Source organism: Molothrus ater, chromosome 3 (genome assembly GCF_012460135.2).
Source record: "Molothrus ater isolate BHLD 08-10-18 breed brown headed cowbird chromosome 3, BPBGC_Mater_1.1, whole genome shotgun sequence".
NCBI classification, from domain to species: Eukaryota; Metazoa; Chordata; class Aves; order Passeriformes; family Icteridae; genus Molothrus; species Molothrus ater.
Genome location: NC_050480.2, coordinates 98,277,716 through 98,299,902, shown reverse-complemented (window position 1 = coordinate 98,299,902; position 22,187 = coordinate 98,277,716). Strand labels below are relative to the sequence as shown.

At 35.1% G+C, this 22,187-nt stretch overlaps 1 protein-coding gene across 1 annotated transcript in view; it reads right to left on the bottom strand.

Moving 5' to 3' along the window:
- Window positions 1–22,187, bottom strand: part of EYS (eyes shut homolog) — a 797,164-nt gene that overhangs the window by 565,688 nt on the left and 209,289 nt on the right. Inside the window, exons 15-18 of the mRNA XM_054514337.1 lie at window positions 11,795–11,917; window positions 10,507–10,620; window positions 9,229–9,342; window positions 8,662–8,775 (exon numbers count right to left, since the gene is read on the bottom strand). Of these exons, the coding sequence (XP_054370312.1) occupies window positions 8,662–8,775; window positions 9,229–9,342; window positions 10,507–10,620; window positions 11,795–11,917 (465 nt within the window). The remainder of the gene's footprint in view (window positions 1–8,661; window positions 8,776–9,228; window positions 9,343–10,506; window positions 10,621–11,794; window positions 11,918–22,187) is intronic.

Here is a 22,187-nt window from a genome sequence, read left to right as displayed (position 1 = left end):
CTCTGAAATCCATACTAATTGAAAATCATATACTTTTTTATTTTTAATGGAAGAATATTTGAAAAAAATACTTAGCACTTTTCAAGTAAAAATACATTTTCTTAATTATATATGATAATGCAGAGCATGCAACAGTGCTTAAAGAGAGTATGTGAAAGACCCACATCACAAATTATAGAAGGAAGATCACACAGAGGTGTATATATTATTGCTCCATACCTGTATAAATTTCTGTAAAAATAGAAGAAAGCAGAAATTGAATATATTATTTAGAAACAGTTTTTTTCTTCAAAATATGCAAGTTTATAATGTATAAACAATGAAGATATATCTGTATCCACATTTGTGAATTTCACATTTCGTATAAAAACATGCTTCACTCTTTCTCAGAAACCAAAAGAAGAATTCCACAACGGAAAACCATTAATAAAAATCTATTTCATACTGAAATACATGGGAATGCTTTTCTTTTCATTCTTTATTTTATCTGCAACAGCATTCAACTGAAATTCATATTAGGAGTGGAAAACTTGTATCAAACTTATGTTTTCCTTATGGCTGAGGACTTGTGGATGTCAATAATGAATTGCAATAATGGCTGCCTTTAGTTCTGGTGGTCAAATTCTTCTTTGTTCCAAGATCACACTTTCATTTTCTTAAAATTTGAGTGATTAGACAGATATTATTAATAGCATCTGATACCAAGATTATAATTTTATTCCTTTTAGTTTTTGTATTGGCAGATGACCCTATGCCATAAATAGGCTCACTATGTAGAAAAATGAAGCTAAAAACATTTGCATCATTAGTCAAAAAAACCCCTCTGAAATTTGGTAAACTGATCTTTGAGAAGCAGCAATTCCTTCATAATTTGCAGGGCAGCCCTGGAAAAGGTAACCATGTTTTAAGTCTTTAAAAATGGTGGTTTGCACATACTTTCTGGAAAAATAAGGGCCAGGTTTCCATTTGCAATGAATTGAACTTGTATCATCTCCATAACTTAAATCTGCTTTCCAAATAGAGATCTTGAACACCATTCTCACAGAATGCATGATGAAATTCAAACCCCTTATCGGCTGTAGGTGACCGGATTTACACATGAAGTATTCTTAGATTACTCATGGCTGTAAAGGTTTAGAGAATTTTTCTTGTGGATCAAGATGTGTCCCAAGGTGCAAACTAAACACAGAGTTGAAACTGCAGCACTTATCTCGCTGAATCTGTATGGACAGAGTTAAGCAAGGACAGTTTTTAGAGATGCCTTTGTGTTCTCAGGGCTATTCTGAAAGGCCACAGCTCTCCTACAAACCTTGGCATAACTGCCAGACCCTTGTGGATATCTAACATACCCAAAAGCCCCTAAATAGATACTAGAAATGGCTAGGAAAAAGGCTTTCTCTCTGAATTGTTTCATTTTGGAGACAGAAGCAGATGAGAGTATTCATTTAGATGGCAGCTTTTAGGAACAATATAAAATGGAATAGAAATATCCGAAAAAAATCCAAAATCCTGCAGTGACTTCATAAATGAGCCAAAAGCAAGTCCCAGCTCATACTGATTTCCATTCAGGCATTACATATCCTTTATTGTTCAAAGGCAATACATGTTTTTTTGGTAATATAGCCCAAATATGGACACCCTGCTTCTCTTCCCTCAAAAAGCTCCTATGTGATGCAGACTGCCCTTCATATATCTATGCATCAGTTTCATTTTTTCCCCCTAATAAAATTTTATTTGGCTGCTCAGTGTCAAGAGAGTGGCAAAACAAGATAAAACCTGATGTTGAACAGAGTATAGTGGTTTATGGTCTAACACACTGTTATGCTAGAAAGAGCCAGAGGTCTTGCAAACCTGCCTGTTTGCATAGGGCTTGGCACAGGAAAGACTGAGGTTTGGCCTATGAACACTGGAAAAGTAATTGCTCCATTATCTCTACTCCAGCTTTTTGCCTTCATGAGCACTTACATTTCTTACTTATTATCTGTTTTGTAATTAGCTGTTCTCATAATAGAGTGTCCTGTGATGAAATCTTCATTATTACTCTTGTTTTTTGATAGACTTAAGCTTTTTTTTTCTGCTGAGTTGCCTTTCTTACTAGTTTACTTTCTTTTGCAACATGTTTGATGGTCAATTACCATTTTTGCTTTGATCTTAATTGGAACACATTTAGAGACGTGTCATTAAGGCTGCAAGAAGTAAGTAGACATTTCCTCAGAACTGAATTTCAATTTTCCTCTACAATTGCGTATATTTGGTTTAAAAGGTCATACCTATTAGGAACCAGACAAAATACATACAGTGCAGTTTTTGAAATGAGTCATGTAAATAATTTGGATCAAACAACAAAAATCTTTGCTCCATTTATTAAAAACAAGCTACTAAACAACTGCTGGTTTTTCTCTTTTTTTTTAAAGACAAAATATCATGCCAACTCTCATAGGACTATCACATATTCAATATACAGTCTCTAATTTAAACTAGAATTTTAATGCTTTCTTCCTTCCTGAGCTTTCTTTGGGAAGAGCAGATTACTGGCTCAGTCCATGTGTTACTGAACTGAGCTGTTATGTTAGAAATGCTGTTAGTTTCGCCTTTGCTTTAAATACAGGTGTAGAAAATGGGGAAAATTTGCAGTCCTGGTGTGGGACTGCAAGATCTGCTCTTAGAGTTCAATAATACCAAAGAAGAAGAAAACAGCCTTTTAAGTCTTACTTTATCTTCTGTAAAAATGAGCTGGTCTAGAAACTGTAGTGAGATCATTCACCTTGTGCATGATAAGAATGCTGAAAAGCAGCTTGCCTGATACAGTGGCAAACTTGCTCTGCTACATTCTCAGCAAGGACTGTTGTCTAATAGTTGTGAGTAACTTCATTGGTGTGCCTTAAAAATGTTGGCATTTCAAAGCTCTGAACAATGAGGTTCCATAAATCACTATGAACTTGACAGTTAAAAGAATATTTGAGTATCCTCAATGTTCTTACAAAACACTAAAACCACCAATAAAAACCAGCATGGATAGGAATATAGACAAAGCTATAGCTTTATTAATTGCAGTGGTTTTGGATATGTTTGAATTTTTAATGGGACAGCTCAGTGTTTTCTGACAGAGCTATGGGAACTTTCATTCTACCTTCTGTGAAGTTGTTAGGACCCCTAAATGAGATACAGCCTCATCATGTTTCTCACTCCTTCTGATCTCTGCCCAAGGACTTAACACCAATTCTCTAATAACTGTGATGCTTTTATAGAAAGACTTCAATTTTAGAATCAATATCATAGTAGAAAAGTTAGTATAATAGCTTCTCAGCTAGGACAGTCTAATGGAATCAAACTCTTAATAATATTAAGAATATTAAAATATTTTATTTTTCTAGCATCCAAATCAAGTTTATCTTCCTTCCTTCTCCCAGTTCCAGTTGCTTGTCAGCAGCAAATGCAACAGCTTCTCTCTCCTCTGTTTCTGAAGAACTTCAAAATGTCCACTGATACAGAATTTCTGATATACACAACTATCACTGTTGTACCTCATTTATGATACAAAACAGGTGGAAGTGGAGTCATTTATGAAATGTGTATTTTCAGGTACTAATATATTACAACCAAGCAGAAGCAACTGTACCAGACATATTAAGGATAAATCTTATATATAAAGAACATCACACTGCAGTGAATGTAAGTGGCAGCACAGCCATTTCAGCTTTAAAGCGTGAGGTGTGATAATGACTTGTGCTAAACAGCTTAGTGGCAGTACACCACTGAAAGCCAACAGAAGCAAAGAACTGGACTTTTATAAGTGTATTGTCATGTTTGATTAATTAAAACATATTCACAAAGACATAGAGTACTTCTGCCATAGATAGCTATTATAAATGGCAAAAGCATATTATACAGACCTAGATGCTATATTTTTTTCTCTGTTTACCTTAGTCACGGCACAGGCTCAGAGAGGCTCAGTAACTTTTAGGATTTCTGTGGTATTACACAGGAATCTCTTTCTCTTACCAGATTAATAACATAATACGGTATAGATTTTCTTCTGTTAATCAAATCTTGAGCTTCTCCAAATCAAGGTCAAAAGAATTATGATGTAAAAGTACAGGGATATTTAGTTCATTATTTTGCACCATATCAGGACTACAGGTAAAACTTAATAATTTTGGAAAACAGAAAATCAATTTTCAACTCCACAAGGATAAGGAACTTGGCTGAAATAGGATGAAAATACTTCAGCTATCATACTTAGTAATTAGAACATTAGATGTTGACAAGGTTGTTATTTCATATCTGAAAGTCTTATAGGTTCATTCAGTTTTCCCTTGAATTACGCATAGGTGGACTGCTAGTACCTTCAAGCTGTTAGTCTGAACATTTGGAAAGTCAAAGGTAGTAATTTCAGTGGCAAAAATTCCAATGAAATACTAGAATTTATAGAAAGACCATGATCTACACTGCATGGGAGGAAATCTACTCTCAGGGGAACACTGGTAGAGAGGAATGCATTAGTTTTGTTAGGGTTACACCAGCAGCATCAGAAGATATAATTCTCCAGTTCTCTCTATTCACATTATGAAAGTTGGATTTTCTAAAAAAAGAGTTGGTGCCCACAGGAGAAGTAGAACTTCATTCACATATCAGACTTTTACAGTTAAGTCTCACAACCTGGACTACAGACATTTGAAGAAAAATTTAGCTATATTTCATTGCCCAAGTATCGATTTTCCTAGAAGCCTTTGATGACTTCCATTATTCTATGCAACCCAATGGAATGAGTTAAAACATTTTTTTCTAAGTAGACAAATCTGTGCTTTGAAAAAATGAAACAAAGAAACCCACTGCTCCTCCCAAGAGAAATACAAGAAACTATGAGTACACAGTAATACCTTAATTAAATTTCTGATGAATTTTTATATTTATATAAAATTTTTATAAAAGTTTTTAAAATATAAAAGTATCAATTCAGGATATTATAAAGTTTGCCAAATATAAAAAATGAATAGCAGCTATCTTGCTCTCAGAAGACTTGAAATGGGAAGAAAGCAAAAATTTGCTTAAAAATCATGAGGAGATGAAGGAGAAGAAAAAAGAAAAAAATCAAAGCTTTCTGGTCATAATCTTCCTTAGTCTCTTGTTAAAATAAAGAAATAAAAATAGTCAAGGAAATAAAACCAAAAGCAAGATAAATGTATGTAAACCAGTTTCTATATATAGAATCAATTTCTAGCTTAATCTGACAGACTATCTTTTGTATGAATGCACGTGAATGCCCAAATCATGCTCTGAATCATCATTCCTTATTTCCATGTTCTATATAGTGGGCATACGCTGTACATCTTCTGATCAACTGGTACATGTTCCTGATTTATGTTCCTAATAATAGTGCATGCCCTTCAAGTCAGATTTTGTGATGGGGCAATCAAATCATTGCAATATTCTATGGAAATATATCTTCAGATTGCTTTCCAGGTAAATGACAGCATTCATAATACAGCATTTATTGTTTTCCGCTAAGAATATCTGAAGCAAGAAAATCTGTGAAAATACTCAAAACCAAAACAGGTGCTCCTATATAATTTTTGCCATTAACATTATGCATGTACTTTCTTAACTAAGTGAATCTGTAATCTGTAATTAGTGCACACAAAGCTGTTCATTAAAATGCCCTGAATATATCCAGACAATTAAAAAGCATAGTTTAACTAGACATTATGTTGGCTTACTGTGAATCTGTTAAAGGATACATTTACAGCAGTTTAACACTAAATAAACAGATGGTGTGCGACAGAGGTAGCATTTTCATATCAACCTAATATACTTTTATTTATACCCATATAAATCCAGACAAAATCAGTATAAGAATTTGATATTGGAAGGTGTTGACTAAAGCTGTAAAAAAGTAAACAGCCTCAGACATGCAGTACCAAAAATATTATCATAGAATGGAGTCATAGAATCATTTAGGTTTGACCTAAATGACCTCCAAGGTCATTGAGACCAACCTCTGACCAATCATCACCTTGTCAATTAAACCACAGCACCAAGTGCCATTTCCAGTCTTTTCTTGATCACGTCCTGGGATGGCAATATTGGTACTTCCCTGAACAGCCTATCCAATGCTTAATCACCCTTTCAGTGAAGAAATTCTCCTGGTATTATACTTGAACCTTCCCTGGTTCATCTCTTGTCCTGTTGATGCCTGCTTGGGAGAAGAGGCCAACCGCCACCTTGGTACAATCTCCTTTCAGGAAGTTGTAGAGAGTGATATGATCATCCCTGAGCCTCCTCCTCTACAAGCTAAGCAGCCCCATCTTCCTTCTCCTGGTGAGACTTACACTCCAGAACCTTCACCTGCTCTATTGCCCTCATGTGCACACACTCCAGCCCCTCAATGCCTTTCTTGCAGTGAGGGGCCCAGAACTGGACACGGGATTTGAGGTGTGGCCCTGCCAGTGCCAAGTACAGAGGGACAATCCCTGTCCTGGTCCTGCTGACCACATTATCGCTGATACAGGCCAGGATTTCCCTGCCCTTCTTAGCCACCTGGGCAGACATGTTCAAACTCTGTCTACCCCAGGTTCTTTTCTGCTAGGCAGCTTTCCAGCCACTCTGCCCACAGCTTGTAGGGATGAATAGGGTTTCTGTGTAGGACCCTTCACTTTGTCTTATTGAACTTCATAACACTGACCTTGGCATACTGAACCAGCTTGTCCTGATCACTCTGGAAGTTAGCCTTTCTAACTTCCAACAGATCAACAATCCCACCCAATTTGGTGTCATCTGCAAAGTGATTGAGGGTGCCCTTGGGCCCTTCACAAAGATCATTGACAAAGATACTAAACAGGACTGGACCCAATATTGAGTCCTGGGCAGCCCCACTAGTGACTGGCCATCACACGGATGTGACTCCATACACCACCATTCTCTGAGCCTGGCCATCCAGCCAGTTTTTAACCCAGTGAAGAGTGCCCCTGTCTTAGCCATGGATTACCAGCTTCTCCACAAGTATGCTCTTGGAGACAGTATCAAAGGCTTTGATGAGGTACAGGTAGAAAACATCCACAGCCCTGATGTCACTCACCAGGTGGGTCATCTGGTTAAAAAAGATCAGGTTGGTCAAGCAGGACCTGTCTATCTTAAACCCACGTGTCTGGGCCTGAACCCCTGGTTGTCCTGTATGTGTCATGTGATCACACTCGATAATCTGTTCCATGACCTTGCCAGATACCAAGGCCAGGCTGACAAGTGTAGTTCCCCAAAGCCTCCTTCCAACCCATCCTGAGAATAAGCATCACAGTGGTCAACCTCCAGTCATTTTTGACCTTCCCAGTTAGCCAGAACTGATGACAAATGATGGACAGTGTCTTGCTGAGCTCTTCTGGCAGTTCCTCAGTACCCTCAGGTGGATCCCATCTGGCCTTATAGACTTGTGAGTGTCTCAGTGGCACAGCAGGCCATTAACTACTTCCTCCTATAATGTTCTCAGAGGATCTCAGTTACATTTTATGAGTCCTGCCAGCAGGACTTACCTTTTCCATAAAGCATATGAGACATTGCTAGTCTGTTGAAGGATGACTACAGAAAGGTTGACTTTCTGAATTTTTAATTACTTACTTAAATAGCTAAATGAATACCAAAATCTGCTGGAAATCCGGTTCCTTTTGCAAGATGTACTCAAAAGATCAGTATTTCTAACCATGTACTGAAAATTATTTTACATCTTCCTGCACAGAGGCAATTCTGATAATGCAGTATTCATTTACTTTTTACTGTACTGGATTTTATTCAGTAGAACATAAATAAAAACTAACAAAAATGACAAACTAAATTTTGACCATTAATTAAAATAATAAGAACAAACATGAGTGCTTGTTCATGAGCTCATGAAAAATGAATTTTATTCAACCATCTTCCCTATAGGGGAAAAGTCCTGCTGTCTCAACATACCAGGATAATTGTCTTTTAACGATTGTTCTGGAATCCTAAGTAAGTATCATTATATTGAACTGCTGGAGGAAAAATGTGTTTATATTTAATTTACAAATCAATAGGTGCTTTTAATTGAGACTATCACTTGAACTATATTTGCTCAAGAACACCACACAATTTGTTTCTTTAAATTATTTTAGCAGTAAGAGTTTAAATTTAGCTGAAAATTTTATTTATATGAAAAATTTATATGAAAACTGTCGCAATAACTTTGCAATTTAAGTGTATTTCTTTTAAAAGCATCATAAGAAATAATCACACAGTTTGTGGATTCCAGGATAGCTATTAATTGCTTTCTAAAAATGATAAAATAATGTAGCGAATGCCAATAGAATTAGAGAGAAAACTGCGTAGAAAATCAACCAATCTTTGTGAGGGCAGCTTAATGGGTACATACCTCCTATTACCTATGTAAGTAATTTTATTCTGTTAACAAACTCATTTTAAAGTATCAATTTTGTTTAATAAAGAAACACACCTAGCAGATGTATAAACAATGATCACTTCACCTTAGTTGCAGCTGAAGGCATATATATGGCTGGTCACTTTGAGAACTTTGTTTGGGGAAGTGAAGGACTATTAATGTTGTAGGAACACTGAAATGCATTCAAACAAGTGATAGAAATGTCTTATAAAGTTAATTATGTTTGCTTTCCCCTCTCCCTTGGTGTTCATTACCTTTAAACGGAGCCACACATTGGCAGAAATAATTACCAGGCTGGTCAATGCAGGTGGCTCCATTCTTGCAGGGAAATGAAGCACACTCATCTATATCTGTTTCACATCTTGCACCTTTGAAAAGATGAAAATTTTCAACACTTACTAAAAAATCAGGTGCCAATTTCTAATTAAGTTGCACCATAAAAATCTCTAGCAACTTGTGAAGATAAGCTAACATACATCAGCCAAACAAACAGCCACACTACTAATTTCAATATCCATTTTGTTTTTATAACCACAAATACATACCAACTCATTTCTGAGTTACTAAATGGTAACTAGTCTTCCTTATGTGTCCAAGCATTGAAGGCCTTTTTAAATGCAGACTAATTTATCTTGTGCTATGAGGTTTACAGATGCAGTCAGTGTTCTAGTTAGTTGGAATGCAAATTAAACATTAGACCAGGGCAGATAAAGAGAAATTACGATAAAACACAAGCAAATTAGTCAATAATGTCTTAATGGATGCTTTGTGCACTACCTGGCTGTGGAAAAAAAAAAAAGTTTGCTATAAAAACAACTCACCAGTAAAACCAGGTAGACAGACACATTTATAGCCACCAATAAGGTCTGCACATGATGCATTATGAAGACATGGAGAAGACTGACATTCATTTATATTTGCTTCACAAGTTGTACCTATAAATATAGAATCAAGGAAAGGGGAAAGAAGTTATTCCATGTCACCTTTAGGTAAGGACCAACATTTATTTTAACTGAATATAACTCACATATCAGAATCTATTTGACACCCTTTTAATATTCAGATCTGGGTGTTTATGACAGATGTTAATCTTCTGAATGCTTAATTTGTTCACTAATTTTTCAAAAATGTTAAAAGTACAGTAATCAAACAGTTAACTAAGGCTTAAAGCAGAAAATTTTCTTATTATATAAATATAGAAGAACAGAAACCGTATTACAGTAAGTATAATAGACAGCATTGCAGTGGTATTAGAGGAAATGCTTCTTATGTTCATGATAAGGCAAAAGATGTACTCCCAAAAAACTATGAAAAAGAAATCTGTTATAGAAAACAAGAAAATTTATTCCAATGTAGACTATAAAAAACCCCCATAACTACTCAAAGTATAAAAATACTTCATTGCTAATATTTGTCAGTGAACCAAATTCTTTATCATTTGAAGAATAATTGAAAAATTGCATCAATTGCATGATTTGGGAAGTTAAAAGCATTTAAAGAAATAAAAATGCAAGTGATAATTCTTCTGAATAGATGAGTGGTAGAAATTACTATTTTGCACTGGGACATTTGAATTATGGATTGATTTGTATTTTAATGATTAAATATCCATGATGTTTAAAAAATGAAGCTTTAAAAAGAAAATGGATACACTTTAAATTCCTGATCCAAGTTGAAAGGATAGCTGCAGCTATTAATGCACCCACTTATAAAAGCTAATAAATTTTTCATATAAATTCTACAAATATGACAAAGACAAAACCTTTACCACACAGTTAGATTTTTTCTCAATTCGAGGATATTAAATCTTTGAAGTATTTTAAAGCTTGCAGAAAAAGTATCCCCAATTTTCAGAATTCACTGAACCCCACAGACCCATTTTCAACAGCCAAGACACCAGTTAGCAGAAAACACCTAGTTCCATGCTATCAAGAAAACAAAATGGGCAATTTAGTCAAGATATGCTTCTTCTAACTGACATGTTTATGACTTCATATGACACCCATGTGTGAATACATGCCTTTCATCTGATGCTTAAAAAAATGGTGTAAAACTCTGAGTAGGTTTACAAAGTTATCATGCTGTGGATTTTTTTTTACCTTCAAATCCATCCTGACAGATGCAACTGAAGGCATCCAGATGATCAACACAAGTAGCTCCATTGTGACAAGGGTCACTAAGACACTCATCGACTTCAATCTCACAGTTATGACCTGGAAACAAGTGGAGGATTAATTTCATTAGAACACGCCACTGGTGAATCATCAGCACAAGCAGCAACAACAAAATGAAATAACTGAGTTTAGGTACAGGGAGCTTTTAACAATGAACCATAAATTGTCTTTGGGGAATTTATTTCTTTTTGATTAAAGGAAAAAAGCAAAATGAATATAATGTTGAACAAAGATTTTATAGAGTCCTTACAGATGTAATCAAAAACTTGCATATTTTCTTATTTTAAGGGCAAGAAAGCCTTGAGTTTTCATAAAACATTACAAATGTAAATATGGTTTCCAAGGGAAAAAAATAAAATAATATGCTCTTTCTCTATTATATTTTTTTTCGTTAATTTATTAATTTGTGGCTTTGTTTTAAAGATCAGAACAGCAAGTTAAGAGATATGCAGTCTTCTCAAGATCTCAATTCCTCTGGTTGTCTCTGTCCTCCTTGACACAGGACGACTCAATTCCTCTGGTTGTCTGTGTCCTCCCTTGAGGGAGATATAAGTGTCATCTTATTCCTGCTTTTGGAGCCCTCTCAACGTCTGTGGAGTTAGACAGGATGGATCTGGGTAGCACAGCTGATCTGCCACTCAGGGAATTCCTACTGCCCTTGATTATTTCACCATATAGTTGATCAAAAATATCTGTATATGTATCTAGAAAGATTTTTTTTCTTTTACACTGGCGTCTGAAAATACTATGTCAGTATGCTGACATAGCCAAAATAATTTTAATCTAGTCAGTGTAATGACAATGGCCTGCAGGGTAGATGCAAACATGAGTAGTTAAACCTGCCCAAGATCTTGGATGTATATTTGGAGTTGAGACCCTCTTAGTTCAGCCTTACTATTACAGAGAGCACAAAGGAGTTAAATTAAGGGCAACTTGCATATGGCTGGGAGTTTAAATCACATCAGTGTAAGACAGACACCGTGTCTAAAATAGTATAAAGAGTAATTGGAGTGGAAATAGTCCCTTGTAGTCAGTATTTTTACAGCTGAATACTTTTACTCAGCCAAGTACTTTTGTGTGTCAGGAAACAAAAGCTGTTTCTGCCTGAATCAGAGGCACAGTGCTAAATTATCTGTTGCTACTTTTGAACAAACTTCTATTCTCTGGTCTAGGACTGACTGAAACATGTTAAACAGCACTTCTATGAACTTACCTATAAAGCCAGGTGCACAGAAACAGAGATAGCCACCCACAGTGTCTTTACAGATGCTGGAGACCCCACATGGTTGTGATAGGCAGGCAGCAACACTAGCTTCACACAACTCACCAGTAAAACCTGTTGAAAAATAGAGTAACAGAAGACTTAGGAAGTTTATTAAATTTAATCTGAGAAAACAGACAAGTGACAGGCCAATTAAATGTGTACTGTTCCTATGTTTTAAAATCTTATTTAGAATAGCGTAAAATATTCAAATTTCCTTGAAAGTTTCAGTTTCATATACAAAACAACTCTAAATGGAACAAAGTCATAGTTATAAAGTCAATGATAAAGCTATACTTCAAATTATAATAAAAACCCTTCAAAATACAATGGGCATCAAGGAAATAATAATTTTCATTGATGATAGAACTTTTGTTTTTGAACATACACAATAAATAGTTGCAAGAAAATATTCTTTGTTAGACTGATTCTTTTTCAAACCACATTAATATATTTAACTATGTGATATAAAGCAGTTGAAAAATCAATCCATATGTGTGGAGTTAGTATCCAAATGCTGAATATAAACAAAAAGGTTCAAATTTTAGACGTTTTGGTTTGGTCATAAAAACTTAGTGAGCTAAAGCATAAGAAGTACAGTTTTCTGGTCTCCTATTAGCTGAGCACTTAAAATTTTCTAAATATTTTTAGTGCAACAAAGATCAAAACAGACTAGACCAATTTATTATAATTTAACAAGTGCAGCATGGAAAGCCACTAAAGACTTAAACCAGAGATTTGGTTAAGTGAGTTAAACATAACGAATTCCAGTGTCTTACAAACTTAGATACTAAGTCTGGCTGAAGATCTGAACTTCACATTTAATTTAAAAATATATTTATAAAGAAATGCCATGCTTCAGCAGCGTAGGTATTGCCATGACAGATTCCAGTGTACCATTGAGGTTCCTCATATCTGACATTGTGTTAGTCAAATTTTTAGACAAAGAGGAAGACTCTTTGGTCAAAGATGTTCAAATAAATCTGCATTCCTACTGTATGCTCTGATAGCTTTCAAAACTAAACATAACCTAGTTTTAATAGTGTTTATTAAGTGCAGTTGACTATAATAAATAATTACAAAATTTCATAAGTTCAGTACTGCATGGACCTAGTCTTTAAACTAGAGGAAATGGAAACTGTGTTCTTAAGGCATGACTGAAGACCTTCTGATCTGGAAGAATTTTTAACTTTAGAACATCTTGTTACATGAGGGAAGACAGCAGCTTCTGACCATCAGGGTAAATTACTGGAACATGCTGCACTTTACAAATTCTGGCTTGTTGAACAGCCCCTTGAGGCATAAATACAAGGCAATGCTTATTAAAACTGCCCTACACATGCAGTCATTTTCGTTTCTAAATCAGTAGATGCAGAAAGGTGACTTTAAGCTGTGTTTCAATTCCATCCTAAACACCAGCCATGCAACATTCTTGCACAGCTGAAGTTTTCCTTCTTGTTGAGTGCCATTAAAAATTTAAGTCTCTCATTTTGCCTTTGTAAATAGCTCTTAACATCTGCATAATGAAATACTACATAAACCTAATATAAAATATTAGTATAAAGAAATAAAATGAAAATGTTGATCAATGATGGTATCAGCTATGCACAGATATAGCTATAGTTGTTGCATGTTTAACTTTCATCAAAATAGAGATAATGAATATAGAAAAGCCAACAGGTATTTTTTCCTTGATGAAATAAAATTATTATTCATAACTTTATAGATTTGAAATAAAGGTCTTAACCTATGTGTCTTTTTATTTCTATGTTTTGAATTAATTGTTGAAGTATTACAGCACGGATTATTGGGCTTTGAGCAATCTGATCTACTTTGAAAAGTCACTCTACTAAGTTGAAGAACAAAGGGTAGTGGTTTCAGGGGTCAATTTTAATATTATACATCTGGTTATGTATAAGGTTTCACTTCAAAACAGATTCAGTCAGATTGCTTAACAATACTTAACATTTCCTACAAAAAGAAATGACAACATTTTGATTTCTTTTTTTTCTTACAGATATACAAAAGATACTTCATAGTTTAGATAATGAAAATTTCACAACAGAATATTTAATTTTTTTTAAATGCCACATTTGCTTTCTTGAGACATTTCTTTTTGACAAACCCAAATGCCTCATGACAAAAGTGATTTTTACTAGTCAGGCTGTGACACTTAAATTCTCCAGGGAGATCACTGAATTGTGATCCATTCTGACATAGTCCAGCCACACAGTGATTTATGGCAATTTCACTACATGGCTCCTTATATTCTGGATGGCAGGTACATCTGAAACTATTAACTGGAACCTCACATTAAGGGTTATTGTCAGAGCTAGCAGGATTTGATGTGCATTCATTCACTCTTATTGAACAAATAGTACTTCTGGGGAAAAAGTTTTATGGTTCCTGTTAAAATTAGATCTAAGAAAAGCTTAAACAAAAGAAAGAAAGAAAGAAAGAAAGAAAGAAAGAAAGAAAGAAAGAAAGAAAGAAAGAAAGAAAGAAAGAAAGAAAGAAAGAAAGAAAGAAAGAAAGAAAGAAAGAAAGAAAGAAGAAAGAAAAAGACAAATGTCAGAATTTAATAAATTCATGTAAAACCTGGACAATATTTTCATTGTCATTAGGATTCATACATAATGGTTTGACAATTTATCCTTATATGTACTGAATGTGATAATAATTATATATAAAACCATTTCATTAATTTGATTTTGGGATAGAGTGGTTGTTTGTCATTCAACACCTATCATAGTGAAATTCTGCTTGTGCTTGGGTCCTCTGGAATTTCAAATATAAAAATTGCACTTACTGAAAGAATTACACAAAATGTGAAAAATTTAAGAAATATGCAATTAATAATAGCTGTGTTGAACAAAATAAGGAGTAATAAGGAGGGAAAATCATCACCTTGGCATGTGAATTGGGTTTGCTTGGCCAGGTTTTGGTAGCAGGGTGGGGGCTCACAGGGTTGGCTTCTCTGAGAAGTTGCCAAAAGCTTCCCCCATGTCTGACAGAGCCAATGGCAGCTGCCTCCAGGACAAACCCCCAGCTGGCCAAGGGGGGCCAGCAAATGGCAGTAATCCTTCTGTGATCATATTTAAGGAGGAAAAAACTAATTGCACAGAGGTTATTTTGGCCAGGGAAAAACGGGGTAAGAATGAGAGGATCAGCTCTGCAGATTCCAAGGTCAGTGCAGAAGGAGGGGCAGGAGGTGCTCCAGGCCCCAGAGCTGAGATTCCCCTGCAGCCCCTGGTGTAGCCCATGGTGAGGCAGCTGTGCCCCTGCAGCCCATGGAGGTCCATGGTGGATCATGTTACCTAGGCACTGTCAGATTTTTGTTTGCTTCCGATGCTTTTAAATAGTTCAACTTCCCATTTTCTTCAGATTTTTTTTGCAATACCTCAAGTTAGACCTGACAGTTCTATACTTCACTTCTGCTCTTTCTACTTTTCTGTAACTTGGGCCTAACCACAAGCTACAGCTCTGAAATTGCTCTGAATCCTTTCTAAATACCACAGTTGAAGCTGTAGCCAAACAAACAGATTTTAGAGTATGCATTTTCATTTGAACACTCTAGGTTCTTCTGCGACTGATAAAATAATGAAGAAGATTATTCTAGGAGTTATAGAAAAACACCTGAAAAACAGTACAGTATTGGTCATGGCTTAATGAGGGGAAAGTCCTGTTTATCAAACATCATTTCCTTTTAGGACAAGTTAACCTACTGTTGATCAAGGGAAGTCAATTGATGTAATATTTCTGGCTTTCTGCAAAGCTTTTTGATACTGTTTCTCACAGAGTCCTTCTGGACAAAATGTCCAGCACACAGCTGGGTAAACACATCATGTGGTGGGTGAGCCACTGGCTCAAGGGTTGGATGCAAAAGGTTATAGTGAATGGGGTGACATCAGACTGGTGACCTGTCACTGGTGGAGTTCCACAGGGCTCCATCCTCGGCCCTGTGCTCTTCAACGTCTTCATAAATTACTTGGACACAGGAATTTAAGGAATACTAAGTCTGCCAATAATACTAAACTGGGAGGAACTGTTGACTCCCTCAAAGGCAGAGAGTCTCTGCAGAGAGAAAGAAAAATTAGGGTACTGGGCAAACACCAGTCACATGAAATTCAGCCAGGGAAAGTGGTGGGTTCTGCATCTGTGTCAGAGAAACCCTGGATGAATGTACAGATGGGGAATGAGGCACTGGAAGCAGCACTGGAAGCAGCACTCACAGAACATGAGCCAGCAGTGCTGTGGCAGCCAGGACAACCAACCCTGTCCTGAGGGTTGGACTGTTGCCCATCAGGCACAGCATGGGCAGCTGGGAAAAGGAGGGGATTGTCCCGCTCTGTCCTGCGCTGGGGCAGGCTCACCTCCAGTTCCATGTGCAGTTTTGGGTGACACAATATAAGAAAGACATTTAAGAGTGTCCAATGAGGGGAACAAAGATGGTGAAGGGTCTTGAAGAGAAGCCATTATGAGGCGTGGCTGAGGTCACTTGATCTGTTCAGACCATTGCTTTTCAGAGGTTCTTCATCTATTTTTGAATATAGCACAAATCAGCAGAACAGAAGTTCTGATCAAGGTTCTTTCAAAAGGAGTAAATCTGACCTTTCTGTAACTTTTTCTCTCTCCATTCTTCCCCATCTAGAATTTCTTTCTCCCAATGAGGGCTAGTGAGTGCACCATGTCTCTTTTAGCTACTTGACTTCAATGACCATTTCTACTGCTTTCTGGACAAGCTGAACCTTAAGCCATACACTTAAATGAGAAGATGTAAGAGAACTGTTGCTCTACAGTGTTTTTCTTAAAAAAAAAAAGCCCTTTAGCCTATGTAGAGGGCAACAATAGCTAGATACATCTTCCAATACTCTAAGAATATTTTTTCAGTTCCACTAAAAGATAGATTAGAACTAGAGAAAAAGGATTAAGGAAAAACAGAGACATACTCTACACATTTTACACTAATTCACCGGAAGACTTACAGCTATTACAGAAGAAGTTTGATTACTGTTCCACAGTAATCACAGCAGGCATCTTCAGAATCTCTCTTATTTACACTAAGAAAACACAGAATAAGTTTTTACTCTGACTGTGATTGCTGTCTTGAAATGTGTCAGGCTATCCTATAATTTTTTGGTATGATGCGTTAAAACAACAACTAATGATGCTTTACTCTTGCAGAATAAAATAACTGCAAGAGTAGGAAAAAATATGAAAAATTTATGAAATAATATCTCTTATCAATTTTCATTTTCCCATGATGACTGTGAAATTGTCAATGTTTGCTGATTCTTTTGAGATGATGTCAAGAGCTGTTGAGAAGGTGATACGTATTATATAACATAATTTGATTGTTATTAGGCATGGGTAATTTATTACCCTTTCCTATATAACATCTTCCTGTAATTAATATGCAAATCCTGTCGTATTTACAATTCTCTTATGGATAATGAAAAATGAGAGTAAGAAATTGCTTAATTGAAATAGTTTATGCCACTTAGAATTGGGGTAAAAGCATTGCTGCTAGCAGATCAGAGGGAAAAAAACCCAACAAACAAAACCAATGACAAAAGTATAAAGAACAATAGGAATCATTAATATGAATTACCTAACTTATGAATTACACAGATTTTCAGCTTAACATCTCTGAAAAAAAGATCAGTGAAATACAAAGCTCCCAATAAAATCAGCCCAAGCAGTGGGCAATGTTGCTATTCTTCCTCAGTTACATCTGGAGGTATTGCATGCTTTCAGACTTTGTGTGTCAAGAATAAGGAGATAAGAGGACGAGCTGATCCCCCATTGCTTAATATGACAGTGGATTAAATAAAGAGCTCTTCAGTTCAATATTCTTATTTTAGAGTTAAACTAATTTGTTACAGAAAGTAAGTTCAATGACTTTATTAAAAAGAGAATGACTTCAAGTGCCACACAAATTCAGGTATGTATTTGCTCAGGACTGTAAAAGATTTTTAAGTAAAATTTAGGAAGACAAATATGAAAATAAAAACAGACATACATTGGCTTGCTATTCATGTCATTCATAGAATTAAGATTGGCAGGCAGTAGCAAGGAAAATTTTTGGGTTGAACTACTCCTTAGAATTTGCTGATAAGCAATCTGTTGGACAGAGGCAGAGTACATAGACATTCCCTGTCATCAATCATATATTTTCTAGTCTCTCTTTTGTAAATTTTAAAGATAATATGAAATCCAAATATGATCCTTCATTTCTCATCTGATTAGAACACCATATGGTACTAGAAACCTGGGGGGATAAAAAAGGGATTGATTTTAGTAACAGGTAGGTAAAGGAAAAAAAACGTGATTAAACCACATAAAGCAACAGCAGTGGACTTTGCTGAAGGTCTGGTAAGACAATTCTCTTACTTATTGAGAATTGTCTATATAATATTTTTACTCCTTATTATGCAAGTAGAGACATAGATTATGAAAACCGAACAAATACTAATTATTTTTCAGTACACTGTAGGACCAGAAGATTACTTGGAAAGTGAGTTGTCAAAGAAGGAAGTTATTTTAAAGAAGGGTAGAAAAGCATGAAGACAGAACAAAAACGTAGATAAAAAATTAAAGGAGTGGAAATTTCAAAGAAAAAGAATAAAGCATATCCAAAATAAAGACTGTTAATATTTCTTTAGAAATGGCAGTAGAATAAAGAGTGTTTCAGTTTTGGCTATAAAAATACACTTTTGGAATTTTTTTTTTTTTTAATCAGAGGTGGCCAAACAACATAGCAGAGCATAATTTGAAAACCTTTATTAGAAATTTGAATGTATTTAGACATGTGGTGGACAAATAACCTATTAATTATCTACTTTTCAGAAAAAGAAGTTTTGGAATAAACAAATTTTAAACATATAAATTAAACATAGAAAAAATTATGTTTAGTAGGCGTAGCATACTAGCATCAGAAAAAGACAATAGTTTGATTATCACATTAAGTTCTCCACAAAATGTATGATTTTAAGCCTATTGACCAAACTTTCAGCAGTTTTCTGGAATGTGATGTCTGAAAACAAATATTATTTACATTTCTCATGTCAGAAATGGAAAAAGGTAGAGAAGAGCCAGAGATTACATCATTGTAAATCCTATTAATTTCTTATTAAAAGTGAAGTGAATGGGCTCATTCTATAACCAAGAGGCACTTAACCATGGGAACACATTCCAATAATGCATCAGAAAAAAAGAAAAATATAGAGATATGAAAAATAAGAAGCAGAAAATTAAAATTAGTCACAATTGGCAAATTAAATCCTTTATAAAGAATGTAACACTGGTGAATTTTGAAATACAGCTATGATGGTTTTAACAAGTCTTTAAAATAACTGGTTAGTATCATAATCATTCCTTTCCATCCTGTTACTGCCATTACAGTACTTTTAGAAATGAATAGACTCAAGCTAAAGGCTGTCACAGAGATATTTCCTGACCTGGGGGATTTGTAATGGGTTATTACAGTGTTCCTTAAGACATCACTCTTTTGTGTCTACTTTTGGTAGCAGTAACTCAATGTCTTATTAGACACTTTGAAATAAACAGTGTTGTTTTTATTAGAAAAATGTCAAATTTTTAAGTCATCTGCTAGGGTTGGTGGATTGAATTGGCATTACAAATGAGCTATTAATCAGTTTTCTTCCCTGTATTTTTAGCCTCATAAATGACAGCACATTTTTTTAAAAAGGAGAGGAAGTTGACAATTTTTTCTTGTTCTATTGCAGGAAAATTTCTTTTACCACTGACATGAAGCACTATACTGAAAAATTGGAAAACAGGTAGAAAATTGGAATTATAAAAAAAGAATCTTTCTTTATGAAGCTATTGCACATAATAAAGTATCTTTTTACAATATCTAGAAATTTTCCATTTAGTCCCTTCACCATGATTGCTTTCTCTTTCTTCATCACAGGCTGCCTTAACAGCAAAGTCTTATAAGAGACTTTTTAATGAGATTTTCAAAGTTTGTTGCTCTTCTCATTTGTCCTTTCTTCCTTCCTATTTTTGGAGGATACTTTTGGATTCCACCTTTTCGTTCTCCTGCACTTAGGGACAAGTGTATATACATAGTATGTGTTGATATATAATGAATGATTTTCAGTGTCATTGTGTGAATTTTCTTCTTCCTTCTTCATTTAATTATTTTAATTTAAAAACTGTAATTAAAATGTGTATCTATTTCAAGATTTTTTAAAAAATCATTGTATCTTGTTTTACATCTTCTTAATTTACCAATCTTTTATATATTTGAGTCTTTCAGTGCAAAAACTCACTAAATGCTTATTTCTATAAGAATAATATAATGAAATCTCACTGAAGTAGAAATTGCAGAGCTTTATTTTCTCCTAATACATTTACGTCCAATTTCTAACAGATAATAAAGATTAGGTTTAAAATTTTAAATCTTACTGTGCTTCTGGGAGCATTTTGAACAAACAGAAGGTATAGATGCCAGTGCATTACAGAATGCACAGTCAGTATTACATCATGGTGCACAGCTTGAATACACAATGTCTGAGCAATTACATGTCCACTAGAGGAATGAGCTATTATACACTTTTCCAGCAGCATTTTTATTTACATAAATCTCAAAGACTTTTGTCTGCATGTATATTAAAGTTAGTATTACAACTTCAAACATGCATGGCAAGTTAATCCAAAAGTATGATAATTACAAATGAGGAAACTTAAAACTTTTCTGCACTGTTCCCTTGCTTTTCTAGAGAAAATCATGAAAGTAGAAAATGGTATGTATCTCTTGAAATTTGATATACATAGAGAATTGGAAAGGAAGATGATAGAAAACTGCTGAGTCATGATAAGGACAAATTAGTGGATTACAAAAAAAAAAAAAATACACCAAGTAATGCAAAGGCACTCTTCACCTCCTGCCAATGGCCATATGGTCTCTAGCAACAGCTACTTTAGAAAACTCTTTCCAGGATTTTATGGCTGACTATATAATTGCATATGGAATAGAATATCTCCTTGGTCCTTTGGGGGCAGCTGTCCCAGCTCTGTACACTCCAAGGTGTTTTTCCACTCCAGCCTACTCACTGTCAGGGGAAAATGAGAAACAGAGATGGCCATGATGCTGTGCAAGTGCTGCTCAACAACAGCCAAAACTTTCCTGAGTTAGCAACATGGCTTTGGTCACAAATCTAAACCACAGAACTGTAACTTCTATGAAGAGGATTATTTCTATCTCAACCAGACCCTGTACATTGATCCAATCAATTCTTATTTTGGGGAAATACCCATTAAACATTTATTTTCTTGTGTATTATCCAGTCTTTCTCTTCGGATAATAAGAAGATCAGGGGCTTTTTTCCAGAGTGAAAAAGCAAAGAATGGCCTTCAATGGTTTTTTTCTTCTTCCTAATGTTGAAAATACTGTAAAATACTTTGGAATTCTTTTTCTTTATAAAAGGAAGCTCCCAACTTGTGTCAACTTTAGAATTGCTGCCTTTTTCAGCTAGGTAATTTATGAATAAATTGCTACACGTAATGTAAAAAAACACTTGAATTTTAACTAATATTGTAAAGGGCTCCACGAAAAAATTAAGTAAACAATCCTACCTTCAGTGGTAAAAAATGACTAGATATGCTTGAGATTATCTTTATTAGAGAAATATCTTAATACACTAAGAGTCTTAAAACCACAGAAGAATCACTGGGGTATTAAAATATATTTAACATTTCACAACTATAAGAGAAAAAACTACTAGTTTATGGATGAGCTACAAATGTAAGTAAAAACTCTTGTGAAGGACCCCTAATAATGTTCCCTGTCGCTCACTGTTTCCAGACACTGCTTTTGCAAGGGGCAGTAACAATGTCAGGTCCTGGAGACCCATCTGCATAACCTCTGCTCCTCCAACACCTCTGACTTTAGATGGCCTCAGCCTTCATCCTGGATTAAGAGCCAACACAAATGTCATGGATGTGACTGCCTACAGAAGTCTCAGTATTAAGATTTTGCAAAAGAGACAACATAATACAAATATATTGACCTCGGTTTCCCTATAATATTGAGCCCACTAACTACTGCTACAAGCAATTCTGTACTATTTGCTATATGAATGCTCAAAGTATCTTCTGTGTCAGTCTGCTGAACAACCTTTCTACAGGTGATTAGGTGGACTTGTTCAGAAAGAATTCTATCCCAGTACAAATTAGGATGTTAGGTAGAAGAAAAACATGATTTAAAATTGCATAAGTGAATTGTGACTTGGAGCAAGAAATAGAGAATTGGAATTTTAAGCTATGCATCAGGCAGTCTTTTTGGCAAGCAGAGCAACAGCTTCATGTGAAAAATGCT